The 17961-nt window shown below is 33.8% G+C and overlaps 1 protein-coding gene across 1 annotated transcript; it reads right to left on the reverse strand.

Moving 5' to 3' along the window:
- Window positions 1-402: 402 nt before the first annotated feature.
- Window positions 403-15265, reverse strand: LOC137406257 (uncharacterized). The gene is made up of 4 exons (XM_068092796.1): window positions 14816-15265; window positions 10610-10712; window positions 2028-2397; window positions 403-1093 (listed from the first exon to the last, which is right to left on the reverse strand). Exons 1-4 carry the CDS (start codon window positions 15226-15228, stop codon window positions 921-923), a joined length of 1059 nt encoding a protein of 352 aa, XP_067948897.1. The 5' UTR covers window positions 15229-15265; the 3' UTR covers window positions 403-920.
- Window positions 15266-17961: the final 2696 nt, after the last annotated feature.

Genomic DNA, 17961 nt, shown 5'->3' on the forward strand with positions numbered 1-17961 from the left:
GCTAGGCTATATTGAAACACCAGTAGCAAAAATGTAAACTTGATTTCTTTACCAATGTTCCCACTCATTTGATACCGACAAGCAAACACTGTGCATCTGTATTATCCATCTTTATCACAAGTGTGCAAATTTCCAATTTTGTTGTTATATTAAGTATTTAAAAATAGAAGCTTTGGCAAACATTATTTACAGGTTATCTTCACAGCTCTGTTTAAAAGTCAGCTTTCAGACTCATTTCAAACAGCACGAGGAATAAATAAACCTTTCAAATAAGAATATGTAAACACTTACTGTTGGTAATATTACATAATATAATTGTTGGAAACAATGCTTGTCTATGTCTAGCTTTTGCAGTAAAAGTTGATGCCGAGTACATGTATCTGGCAAATATGTGATCATCGCTTTTCTAAAATTTCAACAAGGTTATATTCTATGTTATGATATAACAAAGTTTATATACATGAGTGTTCACTTAGAGTCACCACCCGATGTCCTGAAATATGTATAAATATAATGTGTTAAAACTAGTAAAACAAATGTTTCAAAAACATATACACAACATCTTCATATAAAGCAACAGCGTGGCAAATAAAAAAAACTTTTGCTTGCTTAGTAACACGCCTAAATTAACATAGTTTTTAGAGTATTTATTGCACAAAAGTTTTGATAATTTGTTGCTAATAAAGCGCGACGAATGCTGAAAATTTAGTACTAGTAAGAAAATCAAAAATTTAGCATACGGTCCAAGTATGATAACAAGTTTAATTACTTTGCATAAATGTGTGTAGCAACATAAAAAACATCGTTTTTTCATTTAAATAATCTCTAAAAATTTACAAAAATTTCAATCAAATCGAAATCATGGCAGCATTGGTTTTTATTTTTGAAATAAAAATAATCTTTACATTAAAAAACAGTTGCTAATTGATATCTCCTGAAACTTGATAAATATCAGCTCCTTCGTCTTGCACTACACCCTTTACTTGCTCATCTCTGATGACATCATACTCAGACTTTGGCTCGCTTTCTTCATCATCCGCAGAAGGATTTGATGAGTAGTCGTCTCCCTCTGTATATAAGTGCTGGTCATGACCTAATAAAACATAACTGTGTGCTTTACTTAGTTTTATGCTTTTAATATAAAGTATTCAATTTAATTATAGAAATGGAAGGCTTTATAGCAATATGTGATAGTTTTACATATTTCAGAGGGTTACATAAATTTTAATTGTGTTTTCAGATCTCAAGGTTTCAGAATGTTTTGTGGTTTGTATCTTCATTTTCTCACAACAATTACAGGTTTACAACTCATTTTAACTTGCATGCTATGAATAAATTGCATACAACATCTAACAGTAAATTTGAAAATAGGTATACCATTGCTAGCGGCTTTAACAGCCATCCGCATAGTATCCGTTCTCTTAGTGGAAGAAGGAATTTTAAACACTGTCTAACAAACCATTTATATGATTTTAGTTGCTAACTGTTAGCCTTCTTTCTTTTTTGTTTTATGATTTTTGTACAGCATAATTTGGAAAACATTTCTGATCACAATAAAATTATAAAGTAATATAAAGTAATATAAAGTTAGCTCATAAAGTAATATATCCAAGTTCTGTAATTAGAAATTTTTGCTTCTAACATTCCGAAACAAAAAACGTTTCATGAAAACTTAATGACAGTATTAAAAACCAGCTAAAAATAAACTTTAATAACAAAATGAAAAATAAAGTGAAAATGATTTAACACTTCCTATAGCAAGTGGAAACTTGGCTATTTGAAAGCAAAACTATAATAAATAAATTGTGTCAACTTAGTAACATAGTGAACTTTAATCCACTCCTTAACTTCTTGACTAGTTTGAAGTCTCCCTATTATAGCAGGTAATTAAAATCAATGGCTTGCAACGGGAGACCATGAAAACGTGAGCGGCACTAAATATCTTATGATGCATAGATGCTATCGTTTCCTGGTACTCAAACCTTTTTAAGACTTGGCTGGAGAGTTAAAAACAACTATGAACTCACTTGATTCTACCATGTCTTGGTATGGCCCTCCAGGGTCTTCTGAGATTTTAACTTCTGTGGAAGCCATTTTGTCTGGATCAACATACTCCAAGTCTTCCGGCATTATTTCTATAAGAGATAAACTGCCTCTTTTATGGGCACTTGACTTGTCCGGATCGACGTATTCGTAGTCATCACCATGGCCAATGGGTAGCTCTCTAGTGTGATTGTCTTCCTCCACCGGTTCAGTATCCATGTATTCATACGGATTCTGACAGTTTGACATCTCTTGCCAAGGTCTATGAAAACTAAGCTTGTCTGAGTCCATATATTCATACTCTTGCTCCTCTGTGCATTCATGGATGATGCTCAGCCTTCCGATTGACTTGGTCTGACAAAGAATGTGGCACAACAATAAGAAACACATACCTATCTGCCTTAGGAGCAGTCACACACACTCACGTTTGAGGTCAAGGTTTGGAAAGGACCGTTATGAATTTGTGGCTCTACTGGCTGACTATGCATACTTGTGATTCCATTGTTATTCTTTATTTATGTGTGCTGTTGAATTTGTATAGTATTATCTTCTCTTTAAACTGAAGTTTAAAGAGAAGATTTAAGTTTTAAGTTTTAAAGATTTAAAGTTTAAATTAACGGTGAAGTCACTTGTACAAGTCTGCGTCTCTCAATAATCTTTTGTTTTGTTATTTTCCTGCTATTGTTCATTGACTGTTATATCATGATGAGCTTGTCTTTTCAGTAATTTACCAAATGTAAAAAAATTGGTCACCCCTACTAGCACTAGCCAATAAAAAAACTGAAATGAACAACAGAGACAAGAGGAAAGCGTTATTAATAAACCCAAACATGCTGAATTTTGTACCAATACTATTGGAAACTTGTGCTGAACATATCAGTGACTTTATCAGAGCAAACACTGGCTTGTTTTGTCATCATATATAATTTTGCGGATACTAAATTATTAAAAACATGAGGTCTCTACTTCGCAATCAAACTGTTTTATCGATAAAACTACAAGGAATGCCGTCTTTGGTTATGTCACTGACTTGTTACTACCACGGGCAATACCTAAATATGCTAATAAGTGTTTAAAAATTACTCTTGCTTAGCCCTTTCGCAATTTGCGGTCTCCTAGGAAACAGCATCAAAGGCATCATGTATTGTTTGTATGATGAGAAATACTTGCGCAAACCTATGTATTGTTATTGCGGCTTGCCAAGGGATTAAAAACATAAATAACAAAAAAAATCTAATTCTAAATATAGAATTATATCGTCAAAACTTTTACAGAACAACTTACACAAAGTTTTAGTAGATTTTATCAGAAAGGATTTGTACTTTTTTATGATTCGAGATTGTTTTAAATGTTTGAGGTGATCTGATTGCCGGAATGTTTCCAGATTAAATTAAAAAAAACTTGATCGCTGTTAAAATGTTCAGTAGCAAAGAAACAGAGAAAATAGAGATGCAAAACGCTTCACCTTGAACGCAATAACCGATATCAACTATCGCGCCGTTAGCAGCTAGTGATGTCATTTTGCACATTTTTTTCGTGTGTGTTTTAACCACGATCAAGTTTTATTAATTTTAACTTAAAACATGCTGGTAGTCAGATCACCTCAAACATCAAAAACAATTGCAAATGATAAAAAAATACCGATACTTTCTAAAGAAATCTACAAAAAGTTTGTGTAAGCTTGTTTTTAAACATTTGCTCTAATCCCTTAATAGCCATAGCAATGATCAAAACCATAAATTTAGCTGACAATATATCTAGCAAAATCATATAAAACTCAAATAAATTATGCTTCCTATCCAACAAAAAGGTGAAAGCTTTTACGAAAATCACTTCCTGTTAGCTACCCCCGCTAGTTGGTCCATTCTATGCACTGAAATTAAATAGCGTTATGACCATTCCAGAATTGTAAGTTTTTATCTGAAATCTGAAGTAGAGGTATATCATCTTACAGCGTTTCCTTGGTACAAAGTTAACAGCAAAATATTTTCATCCAGATGCAGAAAGCGTCTAGTTAGTGATTCATGAACAAAAGTAGACGCCTTCGACTGGTACCATGAAGTGATGGGAACTTTAATCCTCTCAAACAGATGGCTTAAATGCCAGTCAAGCGTGCGGTGGTTGTCACTCAAGGATCTGGCACATCCATAGACGGTATTAATAACTATATGAATGCTCAGTATCCGTAAGAAACAAAATATTCAATTTTATACTTTAGTGAAGTTCTCAAAGGAATTGAAATCTTATGTAGGCAGAGGTCAAGGTTGAACTTAACTCTTGGTTTGGAAAAAAGAGTTAGAATAAATTTCTGTTATTTACTATTTTTATTTTTCTCAAAATTAAAGTTATGTGCGTGATAGACAGAAATTTCAGATGACAGTTTAATATATACCACTATCTTGATAGCCCGGTGAGATGTGAAAGATTGTTCGGTGTAATAACTAGCTGTACACTTATTTCAAAATTTGAGAAGGCTCTCGGCTCGTGCAAGTGGTAAGCGTCGATCTACTAAGCTGAAAGCTGTGAGTTCAAATCCCATCGAAAGAAATCTTTTTCCTAAACTCAAACCGCGGCTTTAGACAGACAAACAGACAGACATGACTTTTTATGGTAAATATTTCCTGGTTGTCCGTTTGGAAGTGTAACTCATTTTCTATTTGCAAGTTGAACTTTATTAAATACTAATGAATGCCCGGCAACGCCTGGGTAATAAAACAGGTTTTTGGACAGAAAACCTATCTTTATTTAACATACGCACTATTTACCATTCCAGCTATATATCATGAAACAAGTGTTTTTTGTGCAGTTCAAATAAATTAAGAGAAAAATAAACAATGAGTACTTTGAAGTGTGTGTATAAAAAGGTTACTGTTGCAGCAGAAGCTCGTTGTATTAAGTTTTGATGAATGGTATCGGTACCTCTCACTACTGGTGCCAACGTAAAAATGAAGTATCGAAATTAAATACATCAGCGAATGCACGACGGTACTTTGTCTGACCAAACCGAAAGAATGTAGAAACATTTCCTACTTGAGAATGTCTAAGTGAACATTTTTTAGTTTAACCATTTTTAACAATTGCTCTTAGCAATAACCGGAAATTGAAGATTGAAATTGTGCCATTACAGTTGCACTGTAACGGAACATTTGAAATTAAAACGGCACATTTGAAAATTACAAATAGAAAAATGAACAATAGATTTAAAATGGCTTTAAAAAAATTTCAAAAGAAGAACATAAGCAAAAGGTAATATTAACTCCTGATAAAACGGACATATTTAGCTTTAATCGCGATAAGGAGTCCAAAGATGAGCTAAATAAGATATGAACGGCTTAGCCTTGTGGTTAGGTGGGCATGTTTGCATACTCACAAATAGAATCATCGCGAGTTCAATTTTGATGCAGTGAGAATTTATCACTGTTAGATTTTTATCACTATAACTGGACACAGCGACAACAGAAAACAAAAGTAAAAAAAAAAACAAAATTGAGATTTATGCATATAGATTATCTATAATGCAAAATTTTAATACCTTACGCATTATGTGGCATATATTACGCTCTACAGCTGTAGTAGCAATACCTTATGCATTATGTGGCATATATTACGCTCTACAGCTGTTGTAGCAATACCTTATGCATTATGTGGCATATATTACGCTCTACAGCTGTAGTAGCAATACCTTACGCATTATGTGGCATATATTATGCTCTACAGCTGTTGTAGCAATACCTTACGCATTATGTGGCATATATTACGCTCTACAGCTGTTGTAGCAATACCTTATGCATTATGTGGCATATATTACGCTCTACAGCTGTAGTAGCAATACCTTATGCATTATGTGGCATATATTACGCTCTACAGCTGTAGTAGCAATACCTTATGCATTATGTGGCATATATTACGCTCTACAGCTGTTGTAGCAATACCTTATGCATTATGTGGCATATATTACACTCTACAGCTGTAGTAGCAATACCTTATGCATTATGTGGCATATATTACGCTCTACAGCTGTTGTAGCAATACCTTATGCATTATGTGGCATATATTACGCTCTACAGCTGTAGTAGCAATACCTTATGCATTATGTGGCATATATTACGCTCTACAGCTGTTGTAGCAATACCTTATGCATTATGTGGCATATATTACGCTCTACAGCTGTAGTAGCAATACCTTATGCATTATGTGGCATATATTACGCTCTACAGCTGTAGTAGCAATACCTTACGCATTATGTGGCATATATTATGCTCTACAGCTGTTGTAGCAATACCTTATGCATTATGTGGCATATATTACGCTCTACAGCTGTTGTAGCAATATCTTATGCATTATGTGGCATATATTACGCTCTACAGCTGTTGTAGCAATATCTTACGCATTATGTGGCATATATTACGCTCTACAGCTGTTGTAGCAATATCTTACGCGTTATGTGGCATATATTACGCTCTACAGCTATTGTAGCAATACCTTACGCATTATGTGGCATATATTACGCTCTACAGCTATTGTAGCAATACCTTACGCATTATGTGGCATATATTACGCTCTACAGCTGTTGTAGCAATATCTTACGCATTATGTGGCATATATTACGCTCTACAGCTATTGTAGCAATACCTTACGCATTATGTGGCATATATTATGCTCTACAGCTATTGTAGCAATACCTTACGCATTATGTGGCATATATTATGCTCTACAGCTATTGTAGCAATACCTTATGCATTATATGGCATATATTACGCTCTACAGCTATTGTAGCAATCGCCTGACTGCTAGCCTACTTAAAGTTATACAGCTGTTAGTTTTGTACACATTCTATACAGCTGCTAGCTATGTACACATTCTATACAGCTGCTAGCTATGTACACATTCTATACAGCTGCTAGCTATGTAAACACTCTATACAGCTGCTAGCTATGTACACATTCTATACAGCTGCTAGCTATGTACACACTCTATACAGCTGTTAATTTTGTACACGTTCTGTACGACTGCTAGTTTTGTACAGGCTCTATACAACTGCTAGGTTTGTACACATTCTATACAGCTGCTAGTTATGTACACGCTGTATACAACTGCTAGTTTGGGTACACGGTCTATAATATAGAACGTGGTTTTTATAGTAAGGGGTTTTTACCAATCTAAACACAGGCATATAAGACAACAACAAACCAGAAGATCTCATACTCCATTGATTCATTGCATAAAAGAATTCCATTTAAGAATTTGAAAAATTAGCAGTCCTAGCTGTAGTATCATTGCGTAATCTATCAAGGAGTAATGTGCTCAAACCACAGGCGTCTTAGACTGACAGGCATTTCCTGCTGCCTGCTTTGAAAACTCTGCAGCATTAATTCACCATTACATGCCATTCTTGCTAGGTACCAACTTTATGCTAATCATCTCTTCATGCCACCTCAACACGCCCTGCTTCTGTGGTACACAGTTGTCAGAAGAGTACCCTTGATTGTTAGAAGTGATTTAAAAAGACCTTACGACATTCAATTCATAGATACTATACTTAAACTTATAAATGTTTTCTGTTAAGTTAACGCTTTCTCTTAAGTTAATGCTTTCTGTTAAGTTAACGCTTTCTGTTAAGCTAATGCTTTCTGTTAGGTTAATGTTTTCTGTTGAAGACAAACTTGCAAAATTTTTTAGAAGCTTACCAGAAATCATTGGTATTTTTTTATCATTTGTGATTGTTTTTGATGTTTGAGATGATCCTACTGCCAGAATGTTTCAAGAATAAAATTGACCAAACTGGAACAAAAACTCGACAAACGAAAGTGCAATTATGACGTCTATGGCAGCAAAAAGACCAACATAACATAGATGTGTATTGCGGCGAGTTGAATAAAATAGCCACTATAAACAGTAGCAACAATACCGACTAGTGATGTCATTTAGGCCGCATTTTTCTTCTGAGTGTTTTAACTGCGATCAAGTTTTGACAATTTGAATCTTGAAACGTCCTGGCAGTCAGATTACCTCAAACATTAGAAACAATCGCAAATGATAAAAACTGCTGAAACTTTCTGATAAAAATTATTAAAATTTTGTGCAAGTTCATATTTAGGTGTAAAAATGTGTGTTTTGGACTTTTTAACCCAACTAAAAGTTTATTGAAGTATTTGCAGTTATATTGAGAAGAGGCAGAATTTTTATATGCACTAAACCATGCTTCATAATAAACAAAAGTGAGGAGGTTTTTGAGTAAACTTTCCATTGTAAACTTTTAAAGCGTTGGTTTTGGGAGACCTACAGTTTCTAGTGTCTCTGGGTGCCCTTAACCATGCAACCTTTTTACAACTGAAAAGAACGGAAGGACAAAACTCATTCACTCTTTAAAAACTTGGCATTGAATTTGGTGAAAGCAGCGTGCTGACAAAAATAAGATTCATGTAATTACAACTTTGTGGTCTATATTTTTAAATTAAACTACAACAAGGAATTATCCTATTCCCTTATCTATATCTTGAATTCTATTATTTATCACTCATGTCACATTCTCCTCGCTGATATCCTAGATGCGACTGAATCATCACCTGTCATAGCTGTGGCTTAAATTATATCACTCCAGCACACAATTAAGGAAGTTTTATGAATCCTAGCTAGGCAAACAGTGATTAGCGCAAAAAAACTGACCAAAGTATTTTATGATTCATTCTCACAAACATACCGTGACCATCGCTGAGCTAGCATGAGACTTTCTTTATTGGAAAAATATTTTTACGAGTTGCTGTTTTTCAAAAAATTATTTACATGTAAATATTTTTACAGCCAGAGCAAATACCATATAACTAACTTTTACAAACTTTATGTTGATTATTAAGTTGAAACTAGAATATTCTCATAATCTAACCAGCTTTTGAACGCATTTTAATTTGTAGTTGTTTGAATAGAATTGAATAGAAATTTGAATAGATTTGTTAATCTAATTTAGTGGTTTATCACTCAAAATTTAAATTTGAAGATATCTTTTGAGGTTATTTATGTTTATAATCTTTGTAGCTTCAAACATTTCTATATAACAATAAATAAAAGTGCATTGATTTGTACTGAAGCTCTAGAATATCTTAGCTAGACCTCGGGAAGCACAAAACTTAGATATCAGTAGAATGAGATGGCTAAAAGGAAAGCAATAGAAAACCTTTGTTAAGACTGGAAAAGTATTTGGGGCTGTTGTTTATTTTAGTTTTTGAACAAAACACTTGCAGCTTTATCATAATGATTCAGCAACCCTAGACGAACTATGTTATTCGTGACAAGAATTTTGAATTACTTCCCGTCAAACCTTTTCTCGTGGGCTGTTCCTGTTGGAGCTATCACTAAAACTGTGACTAAAAAGTTCAGAGTGGTGTATTCAGTTCACCTAAACTCTGCGATAGCGACTGCCTGATGATGCTTACAAGTAATTCATGTTGTTATGCAGACTATCATTGGAAAATAATTGCATTACAACTGAAAAAGTTGCTTGTTCAGATAAATTTAAATGTTCAATTTTGGCAAGTATGCTGTCAAAACGTTCGAGTAAGTTTTTTGATTAATAGTTCAGCTCTCAATCCTCAAACCTTTTTGGAAGTTGGCGAAGCCATGGCTTCTTGCTGGCTTCTTATTGGGCGCTATTTATAGCAACGCGACTTACCATGTTAGTTTATAAAAGAGTATGGCTCAGTTTATATACAATCTGCTAGTAGTCTGTCTTGTTAACATTAACTTGAGAATGTTAACATCGGTTTTAATCTTGTTTTATTTAATTTAGTAAAATCTAGCTGTAAATTGCTCAAATGTTTTACCTATGTATGTTAGTTTTTCTATACAGCTGGATGCCTATTTTAACCCTCAGAACGTACTCATAGAAAATCTCTATTGACCATGTTAGCTAAGACAGATATTCACTTGAAAATAATGTAGGAAGGGGGCAACCATTTTATAAGCAAAAAATATTTGTTGAAGACAGTTGGCCAACTTGATTTCTACAGATGTTTGCTTTCGTATTTTTTCTGTATTTGTTGATTTCTTTTTAACACATGCTTAGAGTATAATAGTTCTCCTTTCTAAGATATTCACAATGTTTTATAATCTTACAAAAATCGAGTTTACGAAAATCGAGCGTTCAAACTTTGTTGTAGAATTATCGGATATATAGCCTGAGGTTGGTTTGATATAGCCTTGTGTTCTCTACAAACTCTGTCAGCTGCCTTGCTATTTAACTCATCAACATTTCTCTTGAGTGACAATGAAACACCAAAACTTAACAAGCGTTCAAGCCTAGCTGAATGCTTTACGTAAACTTAAACAGACACACTTAAAACCTATGCCAATAATTTGCTAAAAGCTCTTAGCAAAACAATACTTTATTTTTACATGAAGTGACTTCTAGTTTAAAGACTGAACTCTTGTTACATGTAATTTAAATCGCTTTATGCGTACTTAGAAATCATCTTTTCCTTCAACCAGATATAGCTAAGTTGAAATCCTCGACACTAGATAACACTTTATTTAGTTTCTCAGGTGTTATAATTCTGAGCTAGTTTAGCCTCACCTTGCTGCAGAGACCATCATATCCTATGTTAGTTATTCCATCATCTGCTGTTACTGTGGCAACTGAACCCTCTAGCGAACTTGAACTTCCCCATCGTTTCCTCCTGGCAATAAATGGAAGAGTTAAACGCTTCAACCTACACAGCATTATATCTGATTCAGATTTAGCCGAGTTTAGTAAACTCAGAGATGGGAGATCAAATTTAGTAAAAATAAAATTGTCAAATGGAAAACAAACATGTGACCAAATATGAATAATACATACATTGCATACTTCAACTACGGTTATGTCTTGGTATTTGACAAAATTTAGTTATAGTTAACTGCTCTTGTGTTTTAAGCTCTTGTCATTGTTATAATATAATGAGAATTGTGTTCTCATAAGTGATATACTTTTCCTAGAATGAACACACACACAAGTAGGCCAAAAAACATTAGAAGGAGAACTATGCAAATTAAACGAATAAAATTTAAAAAAAACTGCTACAAAAAAGGTTGAAAATGTGTGTCTCTGGGTTTACCAAGCGTGAGAAGAGTTATAAAAGCAGGTCATTGATGATAAGATTAGTACATCTTGACTTGATGCTTCTATATACCCTTATTATAACTATTAATACAATTTTGTAAACTATATCGTTTTTAATAAGCCAAGGTTTTCACGATTACAAATAAAATAAGATAATCAACTCTAAAAGTCAACAAGACCACATAAATACAAACACTTATTGTACTTTTATGTGCTCAAAAGGTGAAAATATGAAACACTAAAAAGATTAAAAGAATGATTAACCAATTAATAGAACAAAGTATTTAGCTATTGTTCATGCCCTTGAAAGGAGGTCAATTATGAAAGCTTATGGTATCAGAAGCTACTCTACATGTAATGTTCTTTCAACTATTTTCATTTATAAAAAATTTCAAAACCTTACAAGGCAGGTTTTGTTTAAATAATTGCTCGCATAAACAAAACACATTTTAAAACCAAAAACAGTTGTTTTTGCATGTTAAAGGGAGGTTCTACTCAGGGATTGAATCAGAGCCTCCATATGTCTGCATATTTCAACAGACACAAATAAAGTTTGTTTGAAGTGACCATACAGGAAAATACTAACTCAAAAGGTTAACACTTTTCCAACTATTTCCTGTATTATGCTCTTATTCCACTTGTTACATTCTAACTCAGCATTGAATTGACCTCCTTTGATGACACGAGTGAATAAGGCATTTGCTAATAAGTTGCTAATGTATGCATAGCTTTTATTGGCATTAGTATTCGCCAGCAAAATAATGTTTTTCGTTAAATGCCAACGAAAAAATGAGAAGACAGAAATCAGGAGTTATTGAGTAAGATTAACATAAGTGTTCTGATCTACAATAGGCTGTCCAATCTAATGTGACCTTGAGTTGCAGCCAGCGAAGCAAAGTTGAACATGGCCAAAGCTGTTTGGTTGCTGGTTTTTGCTTTTCAATTACTTTTGCTGTTTTTCTCAATTCTAGTTTCTAACACCAAACCATTTATTGTTGTTCTTTAAAAGGTTTATTTATAACATACAAATAATAGAACACAAGAATGAACACATTGAATTGATACGTAATATGATCAAAATGGGCAGAAAGAACAGCACTGTTTGTTAGACACTCTCTCATCTCTGTATAAATATCTACTAGCCATAACCTTTGAAAGGCCGTGTTGATTGGTTGAAAGAACTGGTCTTCTCTTGATGTCATCAATGATTGCATGTTTTTGCGGATGGCTTTGTTATCACGTACCATCCCATTGTGTAACCTAGTCTTTCCAGAATTTTGACATTAAAATATTTTCTTCATAAAGTAAACATGTTTACTGTGCAACCCTAAATGTTTCAGGCCTATTTGCTAAATTGTCCATTACATTGGATCAAAATTGCTGACTACGAACTTATATTAGCTTCTGCTACATCTGTAGCCTACTTTGGGAGAATGATCAGTTAGGTAAGGAGAAATCTAAAGTAACATATACTGGCAGATTGATAAGTTAAGTAGGGACAAACTTAAAGTAACATATACTGGCAAGGGAATAAGCTAGGTTAGGCAGTGTGATGAGTACTGAAGAAGGGAGGGACACATTATGAATATGCATTAATATCAGACATATAATTAAATGCATCCCGTACCGTTTTATTTTTAACACTTCAGCAACTTTTGGGTACATTAATCTTTATCAGCTGAAAAGGTAATAACATGGCTTCTAGAAAGAACAATTAATATATTTTGGTAAGTATTCGGACATTGTGAATAATAAACCAACCAAGTAGATGCCCATTTTTGATTTAATTAGATGCATTTTCTATTTTCAGCATAATAAAAATGCATAAAATTTGTTTTAGTTTATATGAATCATTTCCATTTGCCAACAAAAAGGGGATATTAACAAATATTAAGCAAGCTTCCACAAACAAAATGAAAAATGGAAATTTGTTGGCTGCAATGTTTTGTTGACGGAAAGGAAGGTCGTTATCTTAACTCAGCCATTTAATGAATAGTATATCAACCTCTGCCTCTTAACTGAAAGCATATTAACTCTGTATATTTCTGATTTGTATCAAATACATAATATATTGACTGTTCACTAGTTTACTTGCATGAATATTTAAGAACAATCAGTTAGTATGGCTGCAATTATTTTAGTAGTTCAATTGAAAAGTTTACAGGTTTACTGTTCATGAATATGACTAACTTAGCATTACTAAGTCTAGACCATTTGCTTGGTGGGAACACTCAGTGCACCCCCAAAATAAGTTATTTTTGGCAAGGTCATGACTGCTACTTTTATCTCGACCCACAAAAGGTACGTTTAGATTCACTAAGCATAGTGGATATCATATTGGAGTGTGAGGCATTCAGATGTCTACTGCATAACCTTTCCATTAATCATTTTTTAATCATGATCATGATGATCACTTTAATTATAATGATAACTGCAATTCCTGAAGAAGTGTACTAGATTTTGCCATTGAATAAACACACGAGTACATCAGTAGAAGCCATCATTGCCTTATCATTGCCTTATCATTGCCTTATCAATGCTATAATTGACCAAAATAATTGCACGTGTAAATAGCAAAATGATTTAAAGTCAGCTGAACACTCATCTTATTACAGATAATTTTTTGCTAAAGGCGTGTTGTTGGGCTCATTAATCATCAAAAAGTAGTCTTCAGAAAGTACCTCCAAATTTATGAATGCTCACTAAATAGATGCCTATCACTCACATCATTCTATAAAAGAGTTTTATTTTGTCATGCACACCATTCTATGGTATAAGTAAAGAATCTGACAGTGCCCTTTGCTAAGTACTTTAAGTTTTAGTGGTTACCAGTCAGTTGGAGAGATTAAAGTAAAATTTGCAAGAATTTTACAACCACTAGCTACACGTATTATATATTATAAAACATATCAATAAGTATGCTTTTGGATGCATATGCAGCAGATTTATGCCCTCTAGTAGTAGATGTAAATTGTGGTAACATACGATGATATACCTGTCTGGCTGGCAGCCGGTAAGCGTATAGATACAACAGTACAAACTGTGACCTGAGATCTCTATGAATATTTATATGAATATTGTGTATAATAATATTTAATATTATTTATACATAATAAATAATTATATTTAATATTAATTTTATGAATTAATATATATAATATTATGTCATATAATATTATATATATTAATAAATATATATTAATATATTTATTAATATATATAATATTATATGACAATATTATATATTGTCTGTTGGTCAGGATAACTGATCATTTATCGTATAGCTGACACATTTCGTTAATATTAAAATTGCCTATATTCAATTTGCCTGTAAGTTATCCTCTAATAAATAGATTTATAACTGTTTTGCAGCGTACTGTTGGAAGCGGCCTGTGAAAGATAACTCCAAGTTTACAAACTTGTTTAAGCCTCCATGGTTGCTCATTGCACAATCACACTTGTGTGTAAACATTTTTTTATGGATATGCCAAAAACGTGTTTTTTAGAGAATCTGGATGCATCGTAAGTTACCTAACCAAGTTTGACTTCTTATTTTAGACTTAATTTGAGGACTCCGGTAAAATGTAAAAAAAAATTATTTTTTTAGCTGGATTATGTGCCGAAGTCTATGCTATCAAATAGATGTCTATTATACTATAAACAAATAAATCTTGTACATACCTCAAATATCCAAAGTAGATTATGCAAACTAGGAGTGCTAACACGACACAACCGAGGGCAGCGATAGTAGCTGTCAATTGAGCTGATAAAACAGTAACTGGTGTAGAACTATAGTTGTTAACCTGTTGCAGACTTGTGTTCGAGCCGCCAGAACTTCCCGTAATGAGAAGCAAAGTTGTTTTAGATTTAGTTGATGAGCTGATTATGGAATGCGTTGTGTCGGGTCTAACTGTGCTTCGTCTCTGTTTATATTTTGATCTATCAAACCAAGTTCCGTTGTAGTTTGGAATAGTTGTAGCAGAGCTGTCACTGAACATAGACGACTCATCGGATTCTGTTACATCGTCAGTTACTACCTTCCTTCTATCCATGATGCTTTGCAGCCCTGTTGTCTTTCTTTGAACTCCACGCATTGATTCAACCGTATCCCTGTGGAAGAGCCGCGTGACTTTCTACAGACCTGTCTAGTGAGTAACTGAGGTTTTCAATCATAGTTAAGAACGTATGATTGATTTGCATATCACGATACTCGTTCAACCATGACGTTTCTTATTAAAATACTGGCCATGTTTACCAATTTCTGCATTTTAAGTTGCCCTTCCTTAATATCTGTCATCATGGCTGATGTGCAAACATACTGCATTTTAAAACACAATATGTGTATTCAGTGATAGTAGAACAGCATTCAAAGCTGAAAAACTAATTTAAAGCTTAAGTGAAACAAACTTGATGACAAATCAGTTTTATAAACTCTTGTCATTGTCTCATTTTTTGTCACCAAACTGCTGTTGAGTTCTCTACTGAAAGCCTTCAAATGTGCTTGCAAATTATGAATTGTTTTTAATTTTCTAAGGCTAGAAAGTATTCAACTAAATACGTTCTTTAAGGCTTCTACGAGTTGACTTGTCTGTTTCTATCACTCACTAGGATTAAGTTTAGTGATGCATGAGATTTCCTTCATTTTCAAGTAAATTGTTTCACAACCTAAATTCATGAGTGTGTTTATTGAGGGTGGTTGTCCTTAATTCATGTAAAAAGGAATTCTTGAGTTTTCAATCAGACAGATCGTGACACATTTATACAGAAAACAAAAGATTGGTATAGCGTGAAGTGGGCTTGCTTTCTTTTATTAAATACGACATAGTGAGTCTGTTCTTATAACTCTTCCCAGACACCTGTGTTTGGGAAGAGACAATTTAAACTTGTAAATGTTAGAATAAATCACAGGGTACATTACAGGGTACGTCACAGGGTACGTCACAGGGTACCTCACATTGTGCATTACAGGGCACATCACAGGGTATGTCACAAGGTATGTCACAGGCTACATCACAGAGTACATCACAAGGTACATCACAGTGTACATCACAGAGGAGACATCACAAGATACATCACAAGGTACATCAAAGTGTACATTACAGGATATGTCACAGGGTACATCACAGGGTGCGTCACAGGGTACTTTACAGGGTACGTCACATGGTGCACCACAAGGTACATCACAGGGTACATCACAGGGTACATCACAGGATACACCATAAGGTACATCACAGGGTACATCACAGGGTACACCACAAGGTACATCACAGGGTACATCACATGATACACCCCAAGGTACATCACAGGGTGCGTCACTCTGATGATTGCAAAGATTAGTTCATCACTACTGAAAACGGCTGATTGGTGCAGTTAGTAGAGTGTCAGTCTACCAAGCCAAATGTTGCAAGATCAACAAACGTACAAAACAACCTTTTATGAAAAGCTTTAATTACTGTCTGTATTATTTCTTCATTGCGGCAGCATTAAGCAAAATTAAATGATCAGAGTTTTACAATATAGTAGCTTTTAGGTTGACAGCGGTTATGAACCGCTAAAACACTTTTTGCTAGAAGTCACGATGGATTAGTAACTAATCCTTCCTTCAAAACTTCACCATGCTGCCAATGAAGAGTAATATCATGCCATCCTTTCAATCTGCTGACATAATCATGATTAGCTTTTAGCAAACTATTTTGCAGCAACTGTTAGCAATTTCTATTAAGATTGGCAAATTAGAACAAGTTATTAGCCCAAACCTTCAAGCAACCGATACTACCTCATTGTAATTTAATTATAGGGTGTGTTTGACAGTACAGAGTTTACAGGTGATGCTAATAGAAGTATATTTAATTAGACACTCTTAGATTAGTACTGTCTTTAGTCAGTCATAATAAACAGTGCAAAAAAATGATAGTGTCATACATGTGCACACTAAAGTAAAGCCTGTGACATCCAAAGAAGAATGATGATTAGGAAAGCTAATCTTTAGGTTACAGCTTTGGTTATATTCATGCATATAAAACATAGAATATATATAATTGTATCAAACATGTAAAATTTCTGCGTGTCACAGTGATTCGTATAAATTTCATGATACTCAAAAACCAGAGCACACAGATCTCTAATAGGTTCATAAGTCCAGGTTTGACAACCACAATCTGTCTGCCTGTATTGCCAAGATGTGTGACAAGTTCGCACCTGAACCTTATCTACAAATAGATGGATTCTAATTAAAATAGTTAATTTGCACTTGAAATCTTATATTCTGTTGTTTTCCTCTTCTTTGCCACCTAATATATTCTGTGGTTGCAGCTACTAGTTGTTGCAGCGATTTTCATTGTGAATAACTTTGTTAGTAGTTGTACTAGGTCTAGTGTGTGGCTATTTGTTCAGAGTGACTTGTACCAGTTGTGTCTTTCTTACTCATTTTTTCAGCACGAGTCCTCTTTTAGCTTTTGTAAACTATTACTTGCTAAACTAAGACTAGTAATGTGAGAATTGTCTTCATGACAAATGGAAATTAAAGGAGTTGTTACAAACAGCTTTTAAGGCATCAATTCATTTTACAATATATAAGTAATAATATAACCAATGAAGAAATGAAGAAAAATAAAAAAGTGGTATGAAAATTGTGAAAAAGCAAACACTAATACATCGACGTGACTTTCAGCACCCGGAAATATCAGTCTGAGTAGCCCCTCCTTTTCTAGATCAGTTTTAGTTTAAAGATATTTTAATAGCTAGTCACTGGTCAGGAGTTAGAAGTAAACTTTTAAAAGACAAGCATATGCCTTATTTTGAGTATCCTACCGACTATAAATGTTATA

This window comes from Watersipora subatra, chromosome 10 (genome assembly GCF_963576615.1).
Source record: "Watersipora subatra chromosome 10, tzWatSuba1.1, whole genome shotgun sequence".
NCBI classification, from domain to species: Eukaryota; Metazoa; Bryozoa; class Gymnolaemata; order Cheilostomatida; family Watersiporidae; genus Watersipora; species Watersipora subatra.